At 36.5% G+C, this 25,986-nt stretch overlaps 1 protein-coding gene across 1 annotated transcript in view; it reads left to right on the top strand.

The window, feature by feature from the left end:
* MMP16 (matrix metallopeptidase 16) overlaps positions 1-25,986 on the top strand; it is a 305,212-nt gene that overhangs the window by 263,634 nt on the left and 15,592 nt on the right. Inside the window, exons 8-9 of the mRNA XM_047842792.1 lie at positions 14,598-14,748; positions 24,744-24,859. Coding sequence (XP_047698748.1) covers positions 14,598-14,748; positions 24,744-24,859 — 267 coding nt within the window. The remainder of the gene's footprint in view (positions 1-14,597; positions 14,749-24,743; positions 24,860-25,986) is intronic.

Genomic DNA, 25,986 nt, shown 5'->3' with positions numbered 1-25,986 from the left:
ATCCGCTGCCGGAGGTTTGGCTCCGCCGAAGCGCAGAGTTGGGTGTTTGCGCGGAGCGAGCAAGTTCCCCGGCAGGAACAGGTTCTCTTTGGGATTTCGGCTGGGGGATGGGCGGGGGAGATGGGGCTGGCGAGCGCCTTTGTTCCCCACCAAACTGAGCTCTGTTGTCAGGGGGCTCAGCAGCTCTCCCTCCCTTTGTCCTCCAGCCTTCCCGCTTTCCGAGCAGAGCTGTTAACTTATGACCTCCCAGAGGCTAAGTCGCGCTTGTTGTGGGAACACAGTCCGTCAGGCCCCTCCGCTTTTGCAAGCCAGACTCGGTGGCTGTGCTTGGCCGGCGAGCCGCCCCTCCGCCCCGGCTCCCTCCCGCCAGTCCGTGGAGCGCGCACCGCCTCGCCGCCCTTCCTACCCTCTTCCGTGGGCCTCTCGTCTGCGTTTGGCTCCGGCGACTCCGTTCTGCTAATCCTCTGGCGGTTTTCTGGGTTATTTAGGCAGATGTAGATGGAATCTAAGTGATCAGCAGGACGTGCGGTGAGCCCAGCGTCCTCCTAAGCCGCCATCTTCAACCCCTGATTCTCAAAGGCTGATATGAAGAGGGCCAGGTGACACCTGTACATGTAATCAGTTACATTGTAGGAAAGGAACCACAAGCTTAGAGAACCTAAATATTTCATAATGAGCAGTAAGCCTGCTTAAATTTTATCCCAAAGGGAAACGTTTTCTATATTATACTGGACAATAAACAAATCTTTCCTTTGCTGTGGAGGAGACACACTCTATAACCCAAGATTGTTTTTGCTACACAAATATATTTGGAAATATAGTCTAGAACAAAGGCAGTCATTGCCTCTGCTCACCAGACATGCTGAAAATCAAGTGACCTATGGAGAATTATCTCCCATCACATAGAAGGAAACAGTCATGAATTGAAAATTTAAGAGAAAAAAATTACAATAGCATCAAAAAGTATCAAAGACTTAGGGATCAATCCAAAAGATATATGAATAATCTCTACACTGAAAATTATAAACTTTTGCTAAATGAAGTAAAGAAGACAAATAAATGGAAAAATATGTCTTATTGATGTGGAAGACTCAGTATTATTATAACTCTCACCAAATTTATCTGAACATTAAGTGCAGTCCCAATCAAAATCCCAGGAAGGCTTTTTATAGAAATTATCATGCAGATTCTAAAATTCATGTGCAAATACAAAGGACCTAGTATAGACAAAACCACTTCTAGAACACTAATTAAACACTGAAAGTCTTATTTTAGACCTATAGTAATCAGTGTGGCATTGTCATAAACAATTAAAACAAAATCTGTGTAATAGAATTGAGTCCAGAAACAGACTAAGAACAGATAGACAAGTAATTCTGACAGAGGTACAAAGGAAATTCAGTGGAGAAAAGATAATCTTTTCAACAAATGGTGACATTTGAAATGGTGACAAATGAAAACATAGGATATCCATATGCAAAAAAATAAACTCTAATCCAAACTTTGCACCATATACATAAATTATCTAAAAATGGTGCTAACATCTCTAAATGTAGAATCATAACTATAAAACAACTAGAAAAAAATAGGAGACAAATATATGTGACTTTGGTTTAGACAAAATTTCTTATGTTTGATGCCAAAATCACAATCCATAAAAGAAAACTTAATGAATTGGATTTCATCCAAATTAAAAATCTCTGCTCTTCAGGGCACCTGGGTGGCTCAGGTGGTTAAGCATCAGACTCCTGATTTTGGCTCAGGTCATGATCTTGCAGTTCATGGGTTCAAGCCCTGCATCAGGCTCTGCACTGACAGCATGGAACCTGCTTGGGGTTCTCTGTCTCCCCTGTCTCCCTCTCTCTCTGCCCCTCTCCCAGTCATGAGCTCTCTCACTCTCTTTCTCAAAAGTAAACATTAAAAAAAATTCTGCTCTTCAAAGATACTTTGAAGAGAATAAAAGACATGCCAAAGACTAGATTTATGCAAACCATAGATATGAAGGATTTGTATCCAGAATATATAAAGATCTCTCAAAACTGAAAAAGAAAATAAGCAACTCAATAAAAGTGAGTGAAGGATTTCAGCAGAAACTTCACCAGGGATGGTCTATGGATGGCAAATGGCCACATAAAAAGATGCTTAACAGTATCAGTCATTAGGAAGATGTAAGTTAAAACCACAATGAGATACTACTGTATACTTGTTAGAATGGCCAAAATTAAAAAGACTGATCATGCCAAGTGTTGATAATTCCTTTAAAACATAAATATATAGCTACTGTATGAACCAGCCATTGCGCTCTTAGGTATTTTCTCAAGACAAATGAGAACATATGTCCAAAGATATCCACCCAAATATTCAAAACATAAGTATTTGTAATCACCTCAAATTAGAAATAATTCAAATATCCTCAACTGATGAATGGATGATGAAACTGATATGTCAATATAATGAAATACTACTTAGCAATACAAAAGGATGAATTACTAACTTACAACATGGATGAAGCTCGAAATAATTACGCTTAGTAAAATAATTCAGACAAAAAATAGTACTCATATTAAACTCTAGAAAATGCAAATTGATCTATAGTGACAGAAAGTTGCTGATGACAGGTGAGAATTGAGCAGGAGGGAATACAGAGGAGCATGAGAAATGTTAGGGTGATCAGTATATTCACTATCTTGATTGTATTGATATTTTGACATATACATACATATGTGAAAACTTAACAAGTTATGTACTGAAATAGGTGCTATTTATTGAATGTGAGTGGTACCACAGTACAGCTTTACTAAAAAACAGCTTTACTAAGCACATCAGTTTATGTTGGAATAGTTCAACTATTTCATAAATTTAAGTATTCTGGTGACTCTGGGTAGTAAAATTTTATTCCTTCAATGTTCCACAGTGTGTTAATTATAATCATCCAAATTAATACTATTCTGGTTTCAGTCCCTTACTTGAGCCCAGTGGTAATTAAGCAGAGTGTCCCCTTTATGAGCAGGGATGCCTCCTTCTCAGCAACCTCTCTTCTTGGTTACATTTCTAGTGTCATTGAGAATAGTAGATTGAGAAATTAACTAAGTCTTAATATAGACTCGCTCCACTTACTGAAGATATATTTAAAACATTATATAATTTCAATTTAATCTTAGAATTTGCTGCTTATAATGATTAGAATGTATTGTCTAGTAAGTATTTTTATTGGAATGGCTATAAAATAGATTGATGCCCACATTTGAAATAATTTCATCATTGTTATTTTATTTTGCTTTTCTATATTATTTTCTCTCTGTATTATAACTTCCCTCTTCTTATTTTTGTTTATTTTTTAGTTATGTTTTACTGTGTTGTCACATATTTTTCCTTTAAGGGCCCTCAAATTTGTGTGTAATTAAACAGGTATAAGTAAGTAGGTAAATAGTTTAAGGGATTTTTTCATTCTACCTCACATATGCATGGGTGTGTTATTGCTTTTAAAAAGGACATAATGTCTCCCTTTACTAATCAAGGTACTCAGTGTAGCTGCTTGTATTAGAATGTGAGGCCAATGTACAAACCCCTCAATTTCAGCTGGTCAGCTATCTTAACATCATTCAGGTAAATTGAATATAATAGAGTAACATGTTATGAGTACAATCAAGCCAGATGTTTATATTCTCAATTACTAGTCATATTCAGGCCGAATGGTTATGGGATAATAATATCAAAAATCTATGTTGAAAATGGAGTTGGCGTAATTCTCTCAACTGAAAATAATTTTTAAAATGAAGTCTCCGGTGTTGTCAAAATCAGTAACAGTCAAAATCAAGTAGTTGAAAAGTCTCAAAATTCATATTGTTGCTATCACTTAGTAATTTTAAGCAGTACTTATTTGACAGCTTCATTTCAAGAGGCAAAAATCGCTTACAGAATTGGAAGTGAATTATCTAGGGTATAAAAGAGCAGGATAACAAAGTTTGGGAATATGCAGTCATTCAAAACACGTGCATTAAAAAAGAAGAGGTGTCTAACATGTGGCACTGGAAGATGGCAAAGAAAATGGCCGTTTAAGAAATTATTTATGTAATTTACATTGTTACTTTATTTCAAATACTCCTGTAAACCAGCAGTTTCTTAATGGTACTTGCAAATCCTCACTCTTGAAAGGTTTAGGGAGTGCTAATGAAATTCATTTGAGGTAGAAATACACCTTTTCTTGCATAGTGCAATGAATAACTAAAAGATCTTTTACTATAAATAGATGATTACAATGATTATTTCCTTATGGGAGGTAATGGGAAATTTATGCCTAAAAAGCTACACCAGATTAAGAAATTTACATTCAGTGGCCCTTGATACACATAAAAATAGATTCATAGCATGTGAATTGTGCTATTTTCTTGAATTCTAAATATTCAAAGAATTTTAATATTAATGTTTATGTTATATATTGACATGAAGTCATCATCTAAACCAAGGGACTAAACATATAATATTTGAAAACTCCCTTGATAATATACCTCTGCTTATTTATAACAATCCAAAAGTCTATGGTGTGTTTTTATTATTGCTGTGTTTGTTCCCATTTTAAATTACAATATTTTCCCATCAGTGAAACCTGTGTCTAATTTTTTTCTCATTATCCAAAATTTTAATCATATCCTTTTATTTACCATGTCAGTTTGAGTTCCCTGGGAAGCAAACAGTGAGATAAAGATCGAGGAAAGAAATAAACCTCTGAAGGCAAAGAGGGAAAAGGCAAGACTGGCCTAGAAAGCCTTGGACTGTGCTGTGGATGTGACAGAGTCTTGGAGAACCAAATGGGGAGCTCCATAGCAAAGACTGTCCATTAGAGGAGTCTCAAGTAGGGCAGAAATGGCCAGGATCTAGGATGTGCCATGCTCTGTCACTGGCTGGAAGCTGCTGAAGAAGAGCATCATGGCTTTGGCTCCGCCAAAGCCACTTAGCTGACTTCTTGGCCCAATTATCAGATCCAAAGGCCTTCATATGATAGACCAGCTCACTTTCTTTCTTTTTCTTTCTTTCTTTCTTTCTTTCTTTCTTTCTTTCTTTCTTTCTTTCTCTTTTTCTTTCCATCTTTCTTTCATTCTTTCCATCTTTCTTTTTTTCTTTCAGATTTTGTTTTATTTTGAGAGAGAGAGAGAGAGAGAGAGAGAGAGAGAGAGAAAGTGAGAGGGGGCAGGGGCAAAGGGAGAGAAAGAGAATCTTAATTAGGCTCCACACTCAACATGGAGCCCCATGCGGGGCTCAATCTCACAACTGTAAGATCATGACCTGAGCCAAAATCAAGAGTTGGACACTTAACCGACTGAACCACCCAGGTGCTCTCGGTTCTTTCTCGAAGAGAAATCTAATAAGCTACTAATGCAATGGCTGCCACATTTGCGGAAGTATTCAAAACTCTCTGCTTACTAGATGATGTTGTAAAACCTGGAAAAATAAATGCTGGTGGCAAAAAGCCGTATGAACTCCAGAGTTGGCCATTTGTTCAAATTTCTTGAGTAACCAGCCTGTAAACAATACAGAAATTAAAACTTAATCCAAATAATTGGCACTAATGTAGATCTGTGTACTTAATCATGTATTATGGATATTATTTATTTGAATTGGTAGCAAGCAAATTTGAACGATGGAATATTGTGTTATACAATAAGCACCACTTATTGGGTACCATGATCTGGGTATGGCATGGATATATTACACATTTGATCCCTCATTATTTCAAGAGCTCTGGATGAGAGGTGTTAGTACCTTATGTGCACAATAGGAAAGGAAGATTCGGGTTTTACTTTTCCAAGATCTCCCAGCTAACAATTGGCAGGGCTATCACCCCTTAGTCCTATCTACTTTCGAGGCTGTTGAATGTTCCATTACACCACAGCATCTAATACGGAAAATATTAATTCTTCATGAGTTTTTTTCCCCAAATCTCTGAAGTATTCTCCAAGCATATATCAGTGTTGCACAATAATTAGCCCAATGAACAATAGTTACTGAATAATCTAAGTGCAGCCTTCATTTATATGAAGAAAATCCAGGCTTTAAGGAATTAATGTTTTCATTTTTAATGTAAAAGGATGCAAAGCAAATACCTTCAACTTTGTGGATCATATGCTTTTCAATCATAACTACTAAACTTTCTCATTGTAGGGTGAAAGCAGACTAGACAATATGTAATGAATAGGTGTGACTGCCTTCTGATAAAATTTTATTTACAAAAACAGGCAGCAGCTGGTGGCCCAAGTTTACTAACCATTGTTGTAATAGAAGATACAAAATATAAATGTGTAAGTAGAATTTTGTGGACTCTAATAAGACAAAAATATAGTTGATTTTTTTAGTTACTAAATTTTAAAGAGTATCTGATTACTGAGGATACAATGAACAAGGCATGAGCAGAATACAGTGGATTAATTAATAAACACTTCCAATAATAAATGTGGAGTGATTACTTGATAAAGCAGGAAGGAAGGAAAAAATCATCAGCAATTCTGAAAGCCAGACAGAGTGTAAATGTGTACTATTAAGAGAGTCAATTTGGAATCGCAAGTTGTATTGAATTAAAATACCTGGTCTGTTGTACAAATATATTAGCAACTGGTTGTGTGTTTTAAGAACATCACTTTTTTGGCCCGTAAAATAAATGTGTTAGGCTGGATTCTCAACCTTTTTTCTGATCTAATACATCTGACCAATAAAAATAGTGCACTCCCATTAGTAACAGTGCGCCAGTCCAAGGGTGTTAGAAAAGCAGGTATTAATTTGGCTTGATAAAAATGTTAAAAAATCATTAGACACTACAGTTTTCCTTTTAAGAATAAGCATGTAATTTAAAAATTCTTCATGGGATTATTTGTTTAGTGTCTATTTCCTCTGCTGGTCCATCAATTTTACAAGAGCAAGAATCTGTGTGTTTCCTTCACTGATATCTATAGCTCCAAGTTCAGTGACTGGCTATAAGAGGCTCATAATAAACAGACATTGCATGGATGGATGAATGGATGGATGGATGGATGGATGGATGGATGGATGAATCTCACTGAGGAATTACTGGAATAGATGGTCTGTAAAGTCATCTCCAACTGTAAACATTCTTTGAGGTTATTCTTTTTATTTATAAAGCTTCTCTGTCTTTAACTCAGACTTGTTGATATTTTCCCCTGCATTCTGCCAAGTACAATGTCAGTAAGGACCAGTTCTTTCCACTTGCTCCAGAATATGTCAACCTTGTAGGAAATCCAGTAAATGCCTTCATTCTGCCAAAGAGGCAATATTTTCCTTGAGAAGCAGAATGTCTGATTGTAAGGCAGTTAAAAATCTACCTCTCCAATGTAACAACAAAAAAAGAATTGAATGTGAATCTCACATACTTAATCAAAACTCTTAAAAAGAGAAACAAAATTACTTCAATGTTGTCGTGTGAAAATCTTACCTCATCAAGATTCAAAAAGAATTGTATAATTGTATTTCCTTAATTAACACCTAGAGAATTAAATGTATAACTCATAATCATTGTTGAGTTATTTTCTTGAATTCTAAACCACAAATATTCAGCAGGCAAGGTGTTATTTTTAACATTTTTTGTGTTTAACTGCTGGGATCTCATAATGTAACCTTATAGCAAATATTTGCTGATGAGTTTTCTGTTTTGTTTTGTTTTTTGAAGGGACTATAAGTGCATTAAAAAAAATCCCCTGCTATGTTCCAAACGGAGGGGGGGAGGAGCAGTTAATTGAAATCTTCTATACAAAGGCCTTGATTATTAAAAGTGAAAGGCTCATTGTTTCTCCTTTTTATTGACTGAAAACTCTTGACCACTAGTATAGGCAAGTACTTCTGAAACACATTTTTTAAGAGTTGTTTTACTTTAATAACAAGAATTTCCTGGAAGACTGTAACTGTTATTCTTTTTTCACACATTATTGCCTTCTGAGACACCCTGGAAAACATAAATTAGGCTTCTGTAAACACTCTCTCATGCTACATACACCAGGGCATCCTGGGTATCTATGAGCCTCTCGATATCACTACAAAGCCTGGAAAGAGTATGAAGAAATTTTCATGGATAGGATAGAGATAAGGAACTACAAACAGAAGTATTCTAAAGCATGCTAGAATGTTTCTGCTTAAAAGAACAGATAACCAATTGAGTATAGCTGATAACAGGTTTACTCTAAATAGCTAGCATGGGAGGCATTGGAACTGTATTATCCTTTCCTAATTAAAACTGAGACGACAGGAAAGAACGTAATAGTCACTGAGGTATAGGCAGCACACAGAGCAGGACTTTATTTTCATTGTATTGTTTCAAGACCTTCTATTTTAAATGACACATAGATATGACTAAAATATATAGCAAGCTGAGAAACGGCTGTCTGGATTTTCCATCTCACTGATTCTGGCAAGGAAGTGATCTGGGCCCTTGGGATGTGTTTTTTCTTTATAAAATATTCAAATTAAACAATGGCTCAGGATAGGGGTATATTTTTATGATAGTATTTCCCAACACAGAGTTAAATATAAATAATTAAATAACCCTTCAACATAATACAGGGGCATGCCTTTTTATTTTCTTAGACTTCTTAGTGGTTGTAAAACTCATTTTTTTCTGCTCTACTAACAAGATTCAAGACAGGGCCCACAATGTAATTTATGTAGACTTTTTGTTTTTGTTTTGATCTTATCTTTGGTTATTTGTGTATACTAAACATGGGTCTTTGAATTAATAACCATTTATTAAGCACCTACTAATTTTCAACCATTATACATAAGGTACTGCAGGAAGTGCCAGTTGCAGTGTTTGTCCACATCAAGTTGTTCACAGCCTAGAGCAGGTGGCAGGCTTGTGATCCATTAATGCACTAAATTATATGTACTAAAAGTGCACTAAGTAATATGATAAAGAAGAAGCCTGGGTACTCTGGCAATGTGAGAGGCCCACCTTACTCAGATAGGAACTGCTTTCCAGAGAAATGATGTTAAGTGAAGTTTTGAAAGAGTCGTACCCATTTTCCAGAAATGGAAATAAATGGAATGTAGATGAAATAAGAGATTTATATTGAGAAGAACCCTGAAATGACATAGATGAATTTGGGTTTTATGCTGAATGCAATGACAAACCACTGAAAAGTTTAAACAAAAGAGAGATAAAATAAGGTATGCATTTTAGAGAGATCCCTTTAATGACCTTGTGGAAGACAGATAAAAGTGAGACTGGAGTCAAGGAGACAAAAAAAGAACTTATTGGGGTCCTGGGTGGCTCAGTCCATTGAGTGTCTGACTTCTGCTCAGGTCATGATCTCATGGTTCATGGTTTTGAGCCCCACATCGGGCTCATTGCTGTCAGCATGAAGCCTGCTTCAGATCTCTGCCCCCTCTCTCTCTGCCCCTCCCCTGCTCATGCTTTCTCTCTCAAGAATAAAAATAAACATTTATTTTTAAAAAATAAAGTTATTGAAATGATGCAAGTTAGAACATTAAAATGTCGCTCTCAAGGCACATGGATGGAAGACAGCATGGTGCACTGGCTAAAACCCAGGACTTTGGCTAACAGACTTGAGCTTAAGCACATCAAATACCTTGTGTGGTGTTTGCATGGCCGAAATTTATACTGAATAATCTTACTCAGTTAAAAGAAAAAATAACCCAACAGGATTAATTGAGTTTAGGGTGGATGTAGGATGTGTGACAGTAATTCACTCAAGAACTGTTACACTTGCCATCTCTCTCATAGGCCTCCTGATCTCTCTCCTATGTGTACTTTTGCTCTTTGCATCTATTCCATTCTGTTTTCTGTTTAAATTCATGTCTTTGGTTACTCAATTTATACATCCTCATAATGTCTGCTTGCCTATGGTCATCATGGCTTCTCAAGTCTCAGACCATAAAATGAATAGTCAATTCCCTCTGCTGAATGGGAATGTCTCTCAATATTCCCTGGGTCATGTTCCCAAGAAAGAAGAACAGATGGGTCTGCTCATCCCTGCCCATCTGCCTAACCTATAATCCATAACTCTACAGAATTTTGACTAGCTCTAGGCTTGGATGGTAATGTATGGGGGAGATATGGAGTATAATGAGACCTACTTCACAGCATGGGAGCAAGACAATCACCTTTAGAAGGGATAACTGAAAAGTTTACCTAGTACCAGTGGCAATATGAATGGACTGCAAGGGACAGGTTCAAGGAAGAGTTTAGTAATCAAATTAGCTAAATATAACGATTCATCAGATATGAAAAACAATAAACAGGAAGCCTGCAGATGTTTACTGCATTACTACATACAGAATAATTAGTGTGTCATCCACCCAAATAGTTGAAACAAGAAGAAAGGTCCTTTGATGAGTTCAAATTTGAACTTGTGGGTCAACTTTATAGAAAATCCCAGTAGATACCTATATATACCATTTGGCTTTCAAGAGCTGTTAGGATTACAGATAGCCATTGATGGCCACTCTCTTTTTTGACTTCTAAGGTTTTCTTTTACTTTAGTCTTCCTCCCTGCCTCGTCTGCCTCCTTTGCATTTGTCTCCTCTTTGAGGGACATAGATTTCTAGAAGCCCAATTCTGGTTCCTCTTCACCTTTCCTCTATATATTCTCTATATATTATTTTATATATATTCTTCCCTCTCTCTCTCTCTCTCTCTCTCTCTGTGTGTGTGTGTGTGTATATATATATATATATATATATATATATATATACACACACAAATATACATACATATATATATATACATAAATCCTAAATTAATAAACACCATATTTATGCTTGTGACTTTACAAATTGTTATCTTCAAACTCACATATCCAGTTGCTTCCTTGACTTCATTTCAATATCTCACTGACATCTCAAACTCTTGATTTGAGCCCCCTATAGCCCATCCACCGCAGTCTTCTTTGGCTTATTTTATATCACAATTCTTCTCTTGCTTACAAAAGTCAGAATTTGAGGATTATCCTTGATCCTATCTGTTTTTTAATTCCCCACAGCCAACCCAACAGCAATGCCTATCAATTCCATCTCCAAAATGTGTCATAAGTCCATTTCCATCAGTATTGCTGTCACCTGATTATAGGCTACTAGCAAAGAATTTTTTAATTTAACTATTTAGTGGCTTCCTATTTCACTTTAGAATGAAGTTCAAAATTTGATAAAGGCCACATGATCCTTACCTCTACCCCTCCCATACATTCCAACAACATTGTATCCTAGTTCTTTTTTTTTTCTACGTTTTATTTTTTATTTTTTTTTATTTTTGGGACAGAGAGAGACAGAGCATGAACGGGGGAGGGGCAGAGAGAGAGGGAGACACAGAATCGGAAACAGGCTCCAGGCTCTGAGCCATCAGCCCAGAGCCTGACGCGGGGCTCGAACTCACGGACCGCGAGATCGTGACCTGGCTGATGTCGGACGCTCAACCGACTGCGCCACCCAGGCGCCCCTGTATCCTAGTTCTAACAAGGTTCTTCCCATTAAGGCATTTGTCCTTGGTGTTTCCACCCCATCAAACCATCTTCACTGAGTTGGCTTTTTTGAATTATGTAAGTTACAAGTCATGCCTCATTTGAATAAAGGGATCTTTCCCGTGTCTGATACAAGCAATTCTTCCCATCCCATCAGTTTTACATTAAGGCATATTTTTTTTTGTATCTTTATAGTACTTTTCTCTCTGAAATTACCTTTGTTTGCTTGTCTAAGTTCAGTTTTCCCATACCCACTGGGTAGAATCTAAGCTCCATAAAGCAGAGGTGGTGCCCTTGTTATTCAGTGCTGCACCTCTATGCCTAAAATAGTGCCTAGTAAGTGCACTAAAGTAAGTTTTGATGAAAGATTCAACTAATTAACTCTTGCAAAAGAGCATTAGCAGGTCTTCTCATTTCCATTCTTTGCCTTAGAATCTATTTTTCACAAAAGGCAAAAAAAAATCATCTTTTGAAAATACAAAACGGATCATATCCCTCCATTCATTCACTCTTCGATGGTTTCAGTGCGCTCAAAATAAGACTAAAACCCACCACATACGTTTTCAGTACCACTCTCTTTTTGTTCAGTACACTCCGCTGATCTGTTCATTTTTAATCCTACCAAACTCCTTTGCTTGGGATACTATTCTTGACATTCTTTGCATAGGTACCATCTTCTTCTTTTTCTTTAAATTTTGGTTTAAGTGTTATTTCTTCAGAGAAGCTTTCCTGATTGCTTTACTTGAAGGAGTTTCCCCCTTAGGATTTCTTTCTTCTCACCCCCTGATGTATTACCTTCATAGCATTCAGTAGTTTTCAACTACTACAATTATATTTTTGTATCTTTGGTTTCATCTGCCTAATCCAGTAGAATGCAGGATGATTAGGATAGTGACCAGGTCTGTCTTCTCTTTAGTACCCTTAGTACTTAACATGATAATTGGGACACTGAAGCTACTCAATAAATGTTATTTTTTACATATGATCACAAATGGCAGTAGAAGCTCTTGGAGTAAATAAGATTTACTGGGTGGCTCAGTTGGTTAAGCATCTGACTTCGGCTCAGGTGATGATCTTGCAGTCAGTGAGTTCGAGCCCCACGCTGGGCTCTGTGCTGATGACAGTTCAGAGCCTGGAGCGTGCTTCAGATTCTGTGTCTCCTTCTCTCTCTGCCCCTCCCCCACTCACACTCTGTCTCAAAATTAAACATTAAAAAAAATTTTTTTTGAAGATTACTCCTAGTTACAAACTAAAGACACCTAACTGAATCTAGCCTGAAGACATGTTTTTGTTTGTTTGTTTGTTTGTTTGTTTTTGTTTGTTTTTGTGGGGGGTTATTTTTTTGTTTTGTTTTGCTTTTGCTTTCTGTTGTGTTCAGGTTATCATAGTCCTCATCTAGGGGTAGTATTGAAATATTGTAACAAGTAAGTCTTACATCTATTAGAAGGAGCATAGGATACTTGGTCAGTGTATCCTGTGTTGGTGTGGGGGGTAGATAGAATTTTAGGGCAATGTATATTTGCTGACTTTTATGGATGTGTCTCAGTCTTTGGATACCTCATCCACTCTAGTCCTTAGCTCGCCCTTGAAAGTATTTAAGTGTGGGATCATCACTCCCAGCCCCTACTTCCGATTTAGAATTTAGAATAAGAGAAGAGGGCAGAAAACAAAGGCTTAGGAAATGTCAACATTTAAGAACTGGGAAGAAGGGGCGCCTGGGTGACCCAGTCGCGTAAGCATTCAACTCTTGGTTTCAGCTCAGGTCATGATCTCACAGTTCATAGGTTTGAGCCCCGAGTTGAGCTCTGCATTATCAGTACAGAGCCTGCTTGAAATTCTTTTTTTCCCTCTCTCTCTGTTCCTCCCCCACTTGTGCACCCTCTCTCTTTCTCTTTCTCAAAATTAAAATAATAATAATAATATTAATAATAATAATAAAAAGAACTGAGAGGAAAAGTAAAACAGAAAGGAGGGGCATTTGGGTTCAATCAGTTAAGCCACTGACTCTTTATTTCAGCTCAGGTCATGATCTCACAGTTCATGAGTTGGAGCCCTGCAATGGGCTCTGTGCTGACAGCATAGAGCCTGCTTGGAATTCTCTGTCTTCTTCCCTCTCTCTGCCCCTCCCCTGCCAGCTCTCTCTCTCTCTCTTTCTCTCTCTCTCTCTCACAAATAAACATTAATAAAAAACAAAAACACAAAGGAGCAGCTTAAGAAAAAAGTACCCCTGACCACCAAAAAAAAAAAAAAAATGTTTCTAGCAGCTTAGAGAGAAAAGTACTTTAAGTGGGCAACTGTGTCAATAGATAGGGGTGGAGAATGATTTCCTTGGAAAGGATTGGCAACTCCAGAGCAAAAATTCTCAGGGGAAAGTTGGTATTAAGTCAACTTTCAGTGGAATGAGGAATGGTTGTAGACTTCTTGAGAGGCAGTACCAAAGAGGGGAGTGGTAAGCACAGTTGGCCAGTGGTATAGGATGTGAGGAAGTGTGTTGCCTATAGATAATTTCAAAACAGCAATAAAACTGACTGAAGTTTGTCTTCTTGTTAATATCGCCATGCTCTGGCAATTCCAAACAAGGTTAGGGTTAAAATTCTCTTCCCCTAGGCTACCACTCTTAAAGAGAGGGATAGAGCACATAGGGTGAAAGGAAAATGACTTTATAAGACCAAAAGACCTTGTGAATGTTTATAATAATAGGAAAAGAGCAGCCTGGAGGATGTGTTTCAATGGAGTACGGGTTATACTCAGTAAAGCAATCTGAGGATACACAGAATGCTCAAAACACAGGAATGATTTAGCCTCATAGAAAAAATAGAGCCTCCAATTCCTAGAGGAAAACTCCTGATTCTTGATTCAGAATTGTTGTATTATGGCAAGTTGTAGATATTTTGCGTTTCTTGAGTTAATTCACAGATTCTGATTCCATTATTACATAGTTACTCATTTTATCCACTTTTGAAGACAGTCTTTCAACAATAACATCAAAGCACCAAAAGTGACTACTACTTAGTTATTTTATGGATTTCATGTAAAATGATTTTAAATGCATTGTGTTAATAGATATAGTCTAATTTCTGACATTAAATGATTGTATTCTGCATTTGCACTTATTTCATACAGGTAACAAATATTGGGTGTTTAAGGATACAACCCTACAGCCCGGTTATCCTCATGACTTGATTACTCTTGGGAGTGGAACTCCCCCGCATGGAATTGATTCAGCCATTTGGTGGGAAGATGTTGGGAAAACCTATTTCTTCAAGGGGGACAGGTCAGTACACATTTCACTTGGGAAAGACAGTTAACTAATGTTTAGAGAAGCTAATATTTCTCCTCTATAGTGGATGTGTATTGTTGATTAAGAATCTGTGTGATATAAAGACAAGAATTAATGAAATCAAAAGTATTTTTAAACAACATTCAAGATAATATTCCTGTAATATACCCACATAATATGACCTTCTTAGGAATGTACATGTTCTTCCCCGTCTCCATCACTTATCATGCCTATAAATCTGTGTAGGCAGCGTATCTCTAATCCTGCAATGCATTTTCTTGACGTTTTACTTAACTTTATTTTAAAAGCACTTTATCGCACAGTCTGTTTTGTTTGCTTGTTTTCGTATTCAAAATTAAAGTTTTACGCTCTGCATGTAATTAACTGTGAGCACTTTCAAATAATCCAGTTTAGTCATGGGTTCTAGTTCTTAAGAAGCTGATTGTTTAGGTACCTACCAGCAGGTGTTATGAGCTATCACTTAGCTTAAAGTGTAATTAATATCCCTTCCCTGTAACTCTCTTTCTTTTCTTTTCCTTTCTTTTCATTTTCTTATATGGCATTAGTAAAAATTGAGTGAAATATACTAGTCTTATGACTCGTGGCATCTACTAGGCTCCACTCCTGTGCATTCTTGATATAAAGTGCACATAAAATGTAACTGGAAGTCTGTTTTTTATTGGTTTAATTTAGTATTAGGTAGAAGAAGTAATAGAGATGAAAAATAAATTTTTAATTACACTACTACTAGCTGGGTCAAATGTGACACTCAGTATAATTTTTTGTATGTAGAAGACTTAAGTATGCATTTTATAGTAAATTAAAAATACATAAATAGGAGTGCCTGGGTAGCTGAGTTGGTTTAGCGTCTGACTTTGATTTCAGCTCAGGTCACAATCTCATGGTTCTTGGGATTGAGCCCAGCGTCGGACCCTTTGCTGACAGCCCAGAGCCTGCTTGGGATTCTCTCTCTCCCTGTCTGTCTGCCCCATCCCGGCTTTCTCTCTCTCTCTCAATAAATAAATAAATTTAAAAATATACATACACATACACACAAACACACATAGGAACAACAGGCTTTAATGCGCAACACCTAGTATTGAGTTTGCCTTATAATCTTGGCACGGTTTAACCCTATAATAGGTCTCCAACTTTAGTAGAAAAATATGTAAGGTATAAACTTTATTTTATATATAAGATATATATTTTATATAAGATATAAACTTTATTTTACAATTTGTTTTTTTAAACTTAAAATTTTTTAATGTTGATTTATGTTTAATTAATTAATTCTAATTAATTTTATGGAGATAGAGCATGAGCAGAGGAGGGAAAGAGAGAGAAGGAGACACAGAATCTGAAGCAGGCTCCGGGCCCTGAGCTGTCAGCACAGAGCCCGATGCGGGGCTCAAACTCATGAGCTGTGAGATCATGACCTGGGTCGAAGTCGGATGCTTAACCAACTGAACCACCCAGGTGCCCCTTTATTTTGCAATTTGTAATTTTTAATTGCAAATGATTTCAGACATGGAGCTTTATCTGTGAACAAAAAACTCCTATAATTTGTCTTCATGGATTAGAATATATACTTTTTAATTTATTCTGTTACTAACTTTCTATACATTTGATTTGTGTATACTTCTATAGCAAAATGTTCATAAACTTGCAAGCAATATCATGAAACTAAAGTTTTGCTAAGTGTTTCTTACCAAATCACAAAACAAAAAAGGTCTATCAAACAAAAAATCTATTGAAGAAGATGCTACTTATAGCCACAAAAAGTTGATTCTCAGCAAGATATAAGTGGGTAGAGTATGAAAGAAGAAAGAAGAAATTGATGGCCACAGCATGGTGACCACTAATGAAAATAAATCTGCAGACTTATAACATATTCCTTAAAATAACAACCCTGAAGGTTGTTAGAGTTTAAGCCCCCAGCCAGTTTAATTGCTTGAATGTACCCTTTCAGGACCAGGTTCAATAAGGAGTGTTTTGTTGGTTTTTTGGGGGGGTGGGGGATGGAGAAAGGCATAGAAACAAAAGGCTGACAAAACACACTTCTGCAGGACATTTCATGTAACAGTTTTAATGAGGATTTCGCAGATGGTAACAAAAACTGCCATTCTATGATCAGAAAGCCTGTTTTGTTTTGTTTTTTCACACATGCCGGTATTACTTTTAAAATGTTTCCAACCTAAAATTCAGCACTTACTGAAAAATTTAAGTCTAGAAACTAAATGTGCACTGCCTCAAATAAGTGAAATCAATGAAGGTTAGATACCAAATTCATACTAGAATGAAGGCCATAGTAAATGGGAAAAGGAGTTTTAGTTCATTTGTTTCCTACTTGAGACGCTTGCTACATGCAAATATAACAAAATATGGAGAAATATTTTGTTTTAAGCTCTGCCTAAATAACTGCTTTTATAGGTTTAAAAAATATTTATAAGTTGGTGCTCCCAGTGGCTCAGTCAGTTAAGCATCTTACTTTGGCTCAGGTCACGATCTCAGGGTTCACAAGTTCTACAGCTCACAGCCTGGAACCTGCTTCAGATTTTGTGTCTCCCTCTCTCTCTGCCTCTCCCCCACTCCTGCTCGCTCTCTCTCTCTCTCTCTCTCTCTCTCTCTCTCAAAAATAAACATTTTAAAAAATTGTTTTAATATTTATAAGCAAGAATCCAATTAATTTCCATGTGTGTGATCTTCTGTAAGATTTCATGAGTCATAGGTGGGTTATAAGAAGATTCCTTCATATTCATATAATTCTATAATTCCAAAATCACAATTTGTCAATACTTTCATTCTAGATTATAAGTAGATGGATAAGACATTAAACTACCTGACTGAAACATATAAACAACAATTTGGTTGTCACTTTTACATAAGAATTCAGTGAGTCTTTCTTCCTTATAAACTGTATATTTTTAATACCTACCAATTTTTTTAACATTTTATTTATTTTCCGAGTATATTTTTGAGAGAAAACACTGAATATTGCTTTGTCCTTACTTACTTCTCCCTCTTCTCCTACTGCTCTTTCTGCTTAAGAAGGGTGGCAGGGGACGGATGATTGTTGATTAAGTGGTTTCTATTTCTCTAAAGCTAAGAGAAGAAGGAAATTTTAGAGATCATCTAGTCCAGGTGTAAAAAACTCAACTGCCTTAAGGGGCCAAGCAAATAATGTATATACTGCCAGGTACAGCAATAGTATGTAAGGCAATAATAGTAGGTAGTGTAGTGAGTGGGAAAGTACAAATATACTAGAAGAGCACTCAAAATCAGAATCATTATTTAATTTTCTAGAAATACAAAGCACAGATTTAAATTAGATTTGGTCCAAGTGCTACCATATGTCAGCCCCGCATCCTGTCCATGTCCTACCAGTGTGTAGACAAACTCAATTACACTCCACAGGAATTCATCCTTCTCTAACCCAACTGCCCATGCTGATAGTATGAATATGAGACAGACTTTTCAATTCTCAACAGCTCTAATTCCCACTTGCTTAAGGTTTCTATAGTGCTCCGGGCACAGCCCTCATTCATTTATTCAAAAAAATATTTTGAGCACATATGATGTGACTGACATGTGTTCTCAAGAAAGGACCACAAGGCTTCTGCTTCCGTGGCACTTAGCTTCTATTAAAGGAGGCAATAGTAAGCAGGAAACAAGTAAATGAGCCTGATCTTTTAACACTGAGAAATGCTACAAAGAAATAAAGCAAAGTGATAATGTGATAGAGACTCATGGGTGGGAAGCAGTGTTTGGAAAATTGGTGTAGAAGTCAGAGCCCTTGCTGATGAAGGAGACACAAGAGTGGGGACTTGGATGGGTGAAGTTTCAGCCACAGGAAGCTGTTTGGAACAATAGGTTGTAGGCAGATGACATAGTAGTGCAAAAGCAATAATACTGGAATATTTAAATCCGGTAAAACATTGTGGCTACAGCATAGCCAGTTAAGTGGTAAAGGTAATTGGTAAGTCAAATAGGTAAGCATGGGCCAGATTATATGGAGCCCTATAGACCATGACAAATGTGTTGGATTTGATTCTAGTACAGTGAAAAAGTATGGAAGGTACTTTCAGCAGGAAAGCAAGATGATCTGATGTGTATTCACAGACATCACTGTGGCTTCTGAGTAAAGAATGGGCTTCAAGAGTGGAAGCAGAGGGTCACCGGGAGGCTGTTGGAGTAGTACAGGAGGATACGATGGTAGAGGTGGAGATGGAGGAAAAGGAATGGGTACATGATGTATTTTGAGTGTAAGCAGAACAGTCTTTCTTATGGCTTGGATTTTAGGGGTGGGAAAAGAGCAAATTAAAGATAACTTCTAGGTTTTTCACCTCAAAAATGGAAACGGCGGTGCCCTTTCTGGAGATAGAGCAGACTGGGGAAGGAATATTGGGGAAAGGGGATTAAGAGATTGAAAAAAATGTGCATATTTAGTTTGACATGTCTGTTTCACACACCAATGGGAGGAGTTAAGTGGGTACCTGGATAACGTGAGTTTGCCTCAGTGGAAAGGTCAGTCTCAGGTACACACTGGAGAATGATTGACATAAATTGTATTGATAGCAGGGCCTACATCAAATCTCCTAAGTGTACAGATAGCTAAAGATGAATAGTTGAAATGATGGCTCTTTAAATAGATCTGTAAAGTCAGATTAAAATTTCCAGTATTTCACTATTTCACATACAGCCTGGAACTCACTTCCTCAGATTCCTGCTCGCCCTTTTCTTAATACACTATAATTTGATACTTGGATACATTTTGATCCTCATAGCATTTAACTCTAAAAGGCTATGTTTCTAACTCATCTGTCAGCATCTTCTCACAGATACATTCCCTATGGCCATACTTCATTCTAAGCTTAACTTTTAACAAGTTTAAGATATGTTCAAAGAAAGACAAAATTTAGATCCACTTTTGTTTTTACTATTATCACCCTTAATAGTCAAACAGAAAAACATTTATTTCCTTCAGCTTAACTTGTGTGTTTATGAAGTAATTACTCAATATATGTGTTTTTAAGATCATTCAACACAGTGTAAATTGGTATCTCCAATTCTGTTGCATCACTAAGAATGTTTCTGAAGAGTGGGACTTTGTATAATTATTTGGGTATGAAAAAAGAAGGGGTGCTGTATTTTGTGTAACTTAACAGAAGGGAGTAGTCTTGACTCTGGAGTGCAGATGAGACAAAGTAAGATGAAGAAATGGCTGGGTCACGTGAAATTACCCTTGGAGCCATTTTTTGTTCAGTTTGAATTTGGTATGTATACCATTCCAGAATTTTCTATACCATTTTTTCTTAGCAGAGAAATTTAACAAAATGCTATATACCATTACATGGACAACTTTTGTCTCTTATGGATGTGACCCATGCTTAAGTCAAATAAAATGAATAAATCTCATTTCTAATCATAATTTATTTTGAAGCATTGATTTGCAGTGCTTCTCTCAAAGAATCAGCAATCTAAAGTCATAATTCTACATTAGAGATAACTGATATACATCGGAAGGAAAAAAAACTATAAATTTCATTTATAATAGGTTTTATCATTTGCTGACCCTCCTGCACAAAATTCCATTTTTTTCCATTATAATATCTAAACTGGAAACCCTCAAATAGTTTATTTACCCAGGTTTCATCTGAATATGTTAATATGCTTCTCAGGGAACCTGTAAACTTATTTTTCAGGGAGAAAAACATCAGTGGGATGAGCTTTTTGTTCATTTTGAAATATGTTCAAATATGTTGGAAATTAAAATGCTAACTTGTATTTATGAATAAGCTTCAGCACCTCTTACAAGACAGCTCTGAATATAGTTAGATGATTCTAATCACATTCAAGTTTACTGGATATATATCAAAACTGCCACATAGCAGATAACTGAGGGTCCAAGCCTACACTGAGTGTTTCAAAAATTGTGAAATGATCCCAAATTGTAATTTTGTGTTATCTGTCAGTGACGAAAGGGAGGAATGTTTTTACTCTGATAAATTCATACCAGAATTATGTTCCTACAAGAGAGTGTAATAGAATTCACATTCCATTAATATTTTCTTGAAATTGTGATCTCTATGAATCTTATGTGCTTGGCATATAATATAGGTGCTCAAAAAAGTGTTGGTGGGCAAATGACTGAACAGAAGGAGGGAAGAAGGAAAATTATACTTAAGTATGTTAAGAGGTTGAGAGAGAGTACTGAGAGTAAGAATGCTATGCCCAAGGGAAACAATAACACTAACATGCTAAATTATGAAGCTGAGAGTATTAGAGTTTCAACTCTGCAACTTTTCAAAAGAGTGAATGTGGGGGCGCCTGGGTGGAGCAGTTGGTTAAGCGTCCGACTTCAGCCAGGTCACGATCTCGCGGTCCGTGAGTTCGAGCCCCGCGTCAGGCTCTGGGCTGATGGCTCGGAGCCTGGAGCCTGCTTCCGATTCTGTGTCTCCCTCTCTCTCTGCCCCTCCCCTGTTCATGCTCTGTCTCTCTCTGTCCCGAAAATAAATAAACGTTGAAGAAAAAATTAAAAAAAAAAAAAGAGTGAATGTGACTAAATCATTATCTTTTAACTGAGTTGAGTGACTATACATACTAAATCTATGGTTAGGACATCATCATAGAAAGCATTGTAATATGCAATATAAAAGATTGTTGAGGGACTTAAATGAAATAAAATGAAATAATGTATGTGTATAAATTTATTTATAGCTACAAAAGCCTATATAAATTACTGGTATTGTTATAAGAACATCGCTACAACTACTTCTCAGAGAACAAACCTGGTTTCTAAGAATGTAGTTAATCTTTCTTAAATCACATACAGGGTGTGATCCCATTGTCCCCAGGATTTGTAATTGTTCAAAACTTCTGACATAGCAATATTGAAAAGCTTACTTTAAGTTGTAGTTTATATCCAAAAATTATTTATTATAAGTAAGTCATTTATTATAAGTAAGTCATTATTTAATCTATCATGGAGGGAAAAACCCTACCAAGTAAACTTTGATACAGTATCTACTGTAAAGTACATTCTGATTTTAGAGATGTAAAATGTGAAAAAAAAGTTTTTCTTAGAATCTGTGAAAATAAGGCATTAAAGATTTTCTCTCTGAGAGGTTTTCTTTTCTTTTCTTTTTTTAATGTTTTTTAATTTGAGAGAGAAAGAGTATGCTCATGAGCGGGGCAGGGGAGAGAGAGAGAAGGAGACAGAGAATTCCAAACGGCCTCTGCCTTGCCAGTATAGAGCCTGACATGGGGCTCGATTTCACAAACCCTGTGATCATGACGTGACCCAAAATCAAGAGTCGGACTCTTAACTGACTGAACCACCCAGGTGCCCCTGAGAGGCTTTCTTTATGGTCAAGTGCAGGAACCAGTTGACATGTATGTCTATTGTAAACACAAATGAAATATTTACTGAAGAGATGATATCTTGAAATTTAACCAGAGTAACCATTCTATATTCATCATAGAATGTTCTGTGAGAAAGAAATATTCAGAAATATTTTTAAAGCAGATGTTCCCATGAACTAAATGTGAAAGAAAATATACTTCAAAATTGGTAGAACATTACACTAATGATTCTGCCTTCTTGTCTTCAGAAAACAGGCCCAGTCACCATTATATTAGCTCAGTCTTCTCCATGAAGCTTTTCCTGATCTTTCCATCAGAACTGTTCTCATCTTCTTTTGATGAGAATCTGTGACAAATACCTGTAATAAGGTATTTCCCTCTTTGGATAAAATCTGCCTTGTGGCTTATTTATTGGAATACTTCATGAAACAATCTTTTTCTCTTTTCCATGTAAACATTGAGGATGGAGGAATTGCGAATATTCCAGATGTTACTTGAATGGATGTTTCTAGGAACTAGAGCAAAACCTTATATACAAAACCCCAGAACTCAATAGATAAAGAATCTTCCATAGACCTAGAATAGGAAAATATCCAAAAAAGACCAGGAAATGCTTATTTTTTTTCTGATTTCAGCCAAAATACCTGAGATAATGAATTAAGTATGTCACTTCCCAAGCCTGTGTTGGTAAAACACTAGCTTTAGAAGATGGAAAGAGACGTTTAGTGGGAAAACAAGGCAAAAGGTTGTCAAATAAATTTAAATTTGGAAAACCGTATTTGGTGGGCACAGAGGAAAGAGGAAGGAATTTTAAAGTCAGACCAATTGCTTATAAATCTATCCTTTATTGTCCTCTTAGAAGTCTCCTCTCTTAAAAGGGGGCAATGATGACTGTCTGATGGGTTTGTTGTGATTAAACGAGATGATGCACAGAGCATATGCCTGCCCTAAAGTGTCAGGAATACTGGGAACTGCCAATGGCTTCACCCCAGCTTTGTCATTCCTTTTGAATATTCAACGCATAAACTTCTTTGACTCTTAGAACATATAAACAATCATGACTGATCCCCAGAAGGGCAGGTTACAGTTTGTTTTTTGGATGTCTCGCAGTTCTGCGAAAGTGGCTGAAGGGCCACCATGTGAAGGCATGGGGATCTAGAGTTCTGACTCTTGGCGAGCTTTCCTTTTATCTGTTTTCCTATCTATACACTGAGGACTCCAGTCAAGACCTGCCCTAAAGTCTACACTCATATACTCTTCAACAACTCCACTTTGATGACTAGCAAGTACCTGAATTTAACATGTCTAAAACCAAAATCGTGATTCTTCAAACCAGCCCAACTTACCTTCCGCCACTTCCCTATCTTACTGAATGGCAATATTATTCTTCCACATGTTCGGGCCCCAGATTCTTGAGTTGCACTCAACTTCCTTCTCTCACATCTTGCATTCAACTCATTAATAAGCTATTTGGGATTTCCCTTCAAAATATATCCCAATCCCTTGAATTACCATCAACTCTACAATTTACATTCCAGTCCAAGGACTGTTGCAGTGACATCCTAATTGGGATTCCTGCTTCCATTTTACCTCCTTAAGTCTATTTAACTCACAGCACCCAGCGTGTTCCTTTAAAAAATAAGCCAGATCTTGAAGCTCCTCTGCTCAAAATCTGTGTTGGCCTCACATATCCCTTAGAGAAAACCCAGAGGCTTTGCTGTGGCATAAAGGTCTATCTAATCTTAGATTCTGTTCCCACTCTGACCTTTTCTTCCACTTACCAGCTCAATTCTAGTCACCCTAGCCTTCTTGTGGATGCCTAAGTGCTCCAAGTTTGTGCCTGCCACAGTAACTTTCAATAACTAGTTCCTCTACCTGGAACTTCTTCTCCCAAAAGCTGTATGTGTTGCACCTCACTTCTTTCTGCTTTCTGCTCAAATGTCTGACACAGGAAGGACCTCTCTGTTCACTAAAATGGCTTTCCCATATGCCTAGCTAACTTTATCTGCTTGTTTTCTAAATCTTACCACCTCCTACCATAGTATGTATTTATTAATAAATTGTTTTATTGCCTGTACATATCCTAAAATTTAAAAAAGATGAGAGCTGGGCATGTCTGCTTTGTTCAAGGTTATATCTCTATAGTGTCTACAATATGCCAGGAACATAAAAGGTACTCAGTAAGTATTTGTTAAGTGAACAAATGAATGAAAAATGAATCAAGATTCTGGTTAAGATGATTCCAAAGAAATAAAAATAAAAGTGTTCTGCTGCCTAAGAAAGATTTTTCAAAAATCATGAAAACCTCTTATTCATCCTTAGGTTGATGATACCCTTTTGAATTGAAAATATATTTAGGAAGTACAATATACTTAGCTAGAATTTTTAAATTAATTTTAGCAGACAGAATATACAATAACAGTACCCATTTTTAATATGTGCAAGACAGAAAACAGAATGAATGTTCTTTGTATCCAATGTCTTTCTAATGTTTTTAATCAGTTTTGTAAATCATTAACAGCATACAGCAAGGATTTAATGAATGTTAGCTATTACTGTGTATACATAATTTCCTTCTCTATGCATGTGTTTTGTTTTTTGTTGTTTTTGTTTATTATCCTTTTTAGATATTGGAGATATAGTGAAGAAATGAAGACCATGGATCCTGGCTATCCCAAACCAATCACCGTCTGGAAAGGTATCCCTGAATCTCCTCAGGGAGCCTTTGTGCACAAAGAAAATGGTATGCAGCATATGCATTATATATTTCATGAGTTTACGAAATATTTTAATAATGCATTCTAATTTTTCATTATGAGAGATTAAATCATTAGAAAATACCATACTAGGGCCATAATATATTTATGTGAACTTTCCTTCATAAATTTATGCTTAATATTATGCTTCAGATGTTTTTTTTTTACCTCAGCTTATTTTAGTTTATAAGAAAAAAATGAAGGTAATGTTTTAAAATGAAGGGTGTGGATACCTTCGAAGTAACCTCGCCGATTTTTCTATTAAAATTACTAGAAAGTTAAGAGCAGACATATATAGGACAGGAGCTGGTCACAAGGAAGGTATGTTATAAGTGTGGCCTGAGACACAAAGACATCCAGCAATTGTGCATGCTGAAGATGTTAATTTTTAATGCGCACTTTTGGCTTAGAGTGTCAGCAAACAGGGAAGATCCCAACTCAATACAGTCAGGCTAAGTGGCTGAATGATTGCTCAATAACAAGAAGCAGATCAGAGACCTGCCCGTGTTCCTTGCTCTCCAACTCAAGATTTGAGTTTCAGCCAGGTCCAAAGTAGAAAGTTAGCCAAGTGACAGAAAATCCATACACTCCTATCTGTTGGTATATGTAAAATCTGAACATTTCTCTCCTCATTCAGAGATTAGTACATAGGAATAAACCATAATAATAATTAAATATTCCAGAACAATACACAGTATTCCAGAAGAAAGGAAAGAGAAATAATTCTGAAATACATAGAAAAAGCACACCATAAGAAAATGATATACCATTTGGGTCCTCAATAGCATGAAAGTCTGTAACATATACGCAACAAGAACAAAATAAATATCACTTGCAGGAACAAAATTAAATGTGTCGGATGAGGAAAGAACAAAAAAGTTTACTGAAGAAATAGGAGGAAAATGAAAATCAACACCACCACTGAAAACTATAATTAATCATCAGCATATTGCCAGAGTTGAAGACAACTATACACTGAGTGTAACGCTGAAGGAACTGAGACCTGGAATGAATAAATACCAATCAGAAAAGTCTAAGTACACAAACTGTATTATGACCCTTGTCATATGAAGTGATATACTACATGCTCTATGAGAGTACCCCACAAGTAATA

Source organism: Prionailurus viverrinus, chromosome F2, assembly GCF_022837055.1.
Source record: "Prionailurus viverrinus isolate Anna chromosome F2, UM_Priviv_1.0, whole genome shotgun sequence".
NCBI classification, from domain to species: Eukaryota; Metazoa; Chordata; class Mammalia; order Carnivora; family Felidae; genus Prionailurus; species Prionailurus viverrinus.
This window is presented reverse-complemented; position numbering and strand designations above follow the sequence as displayed.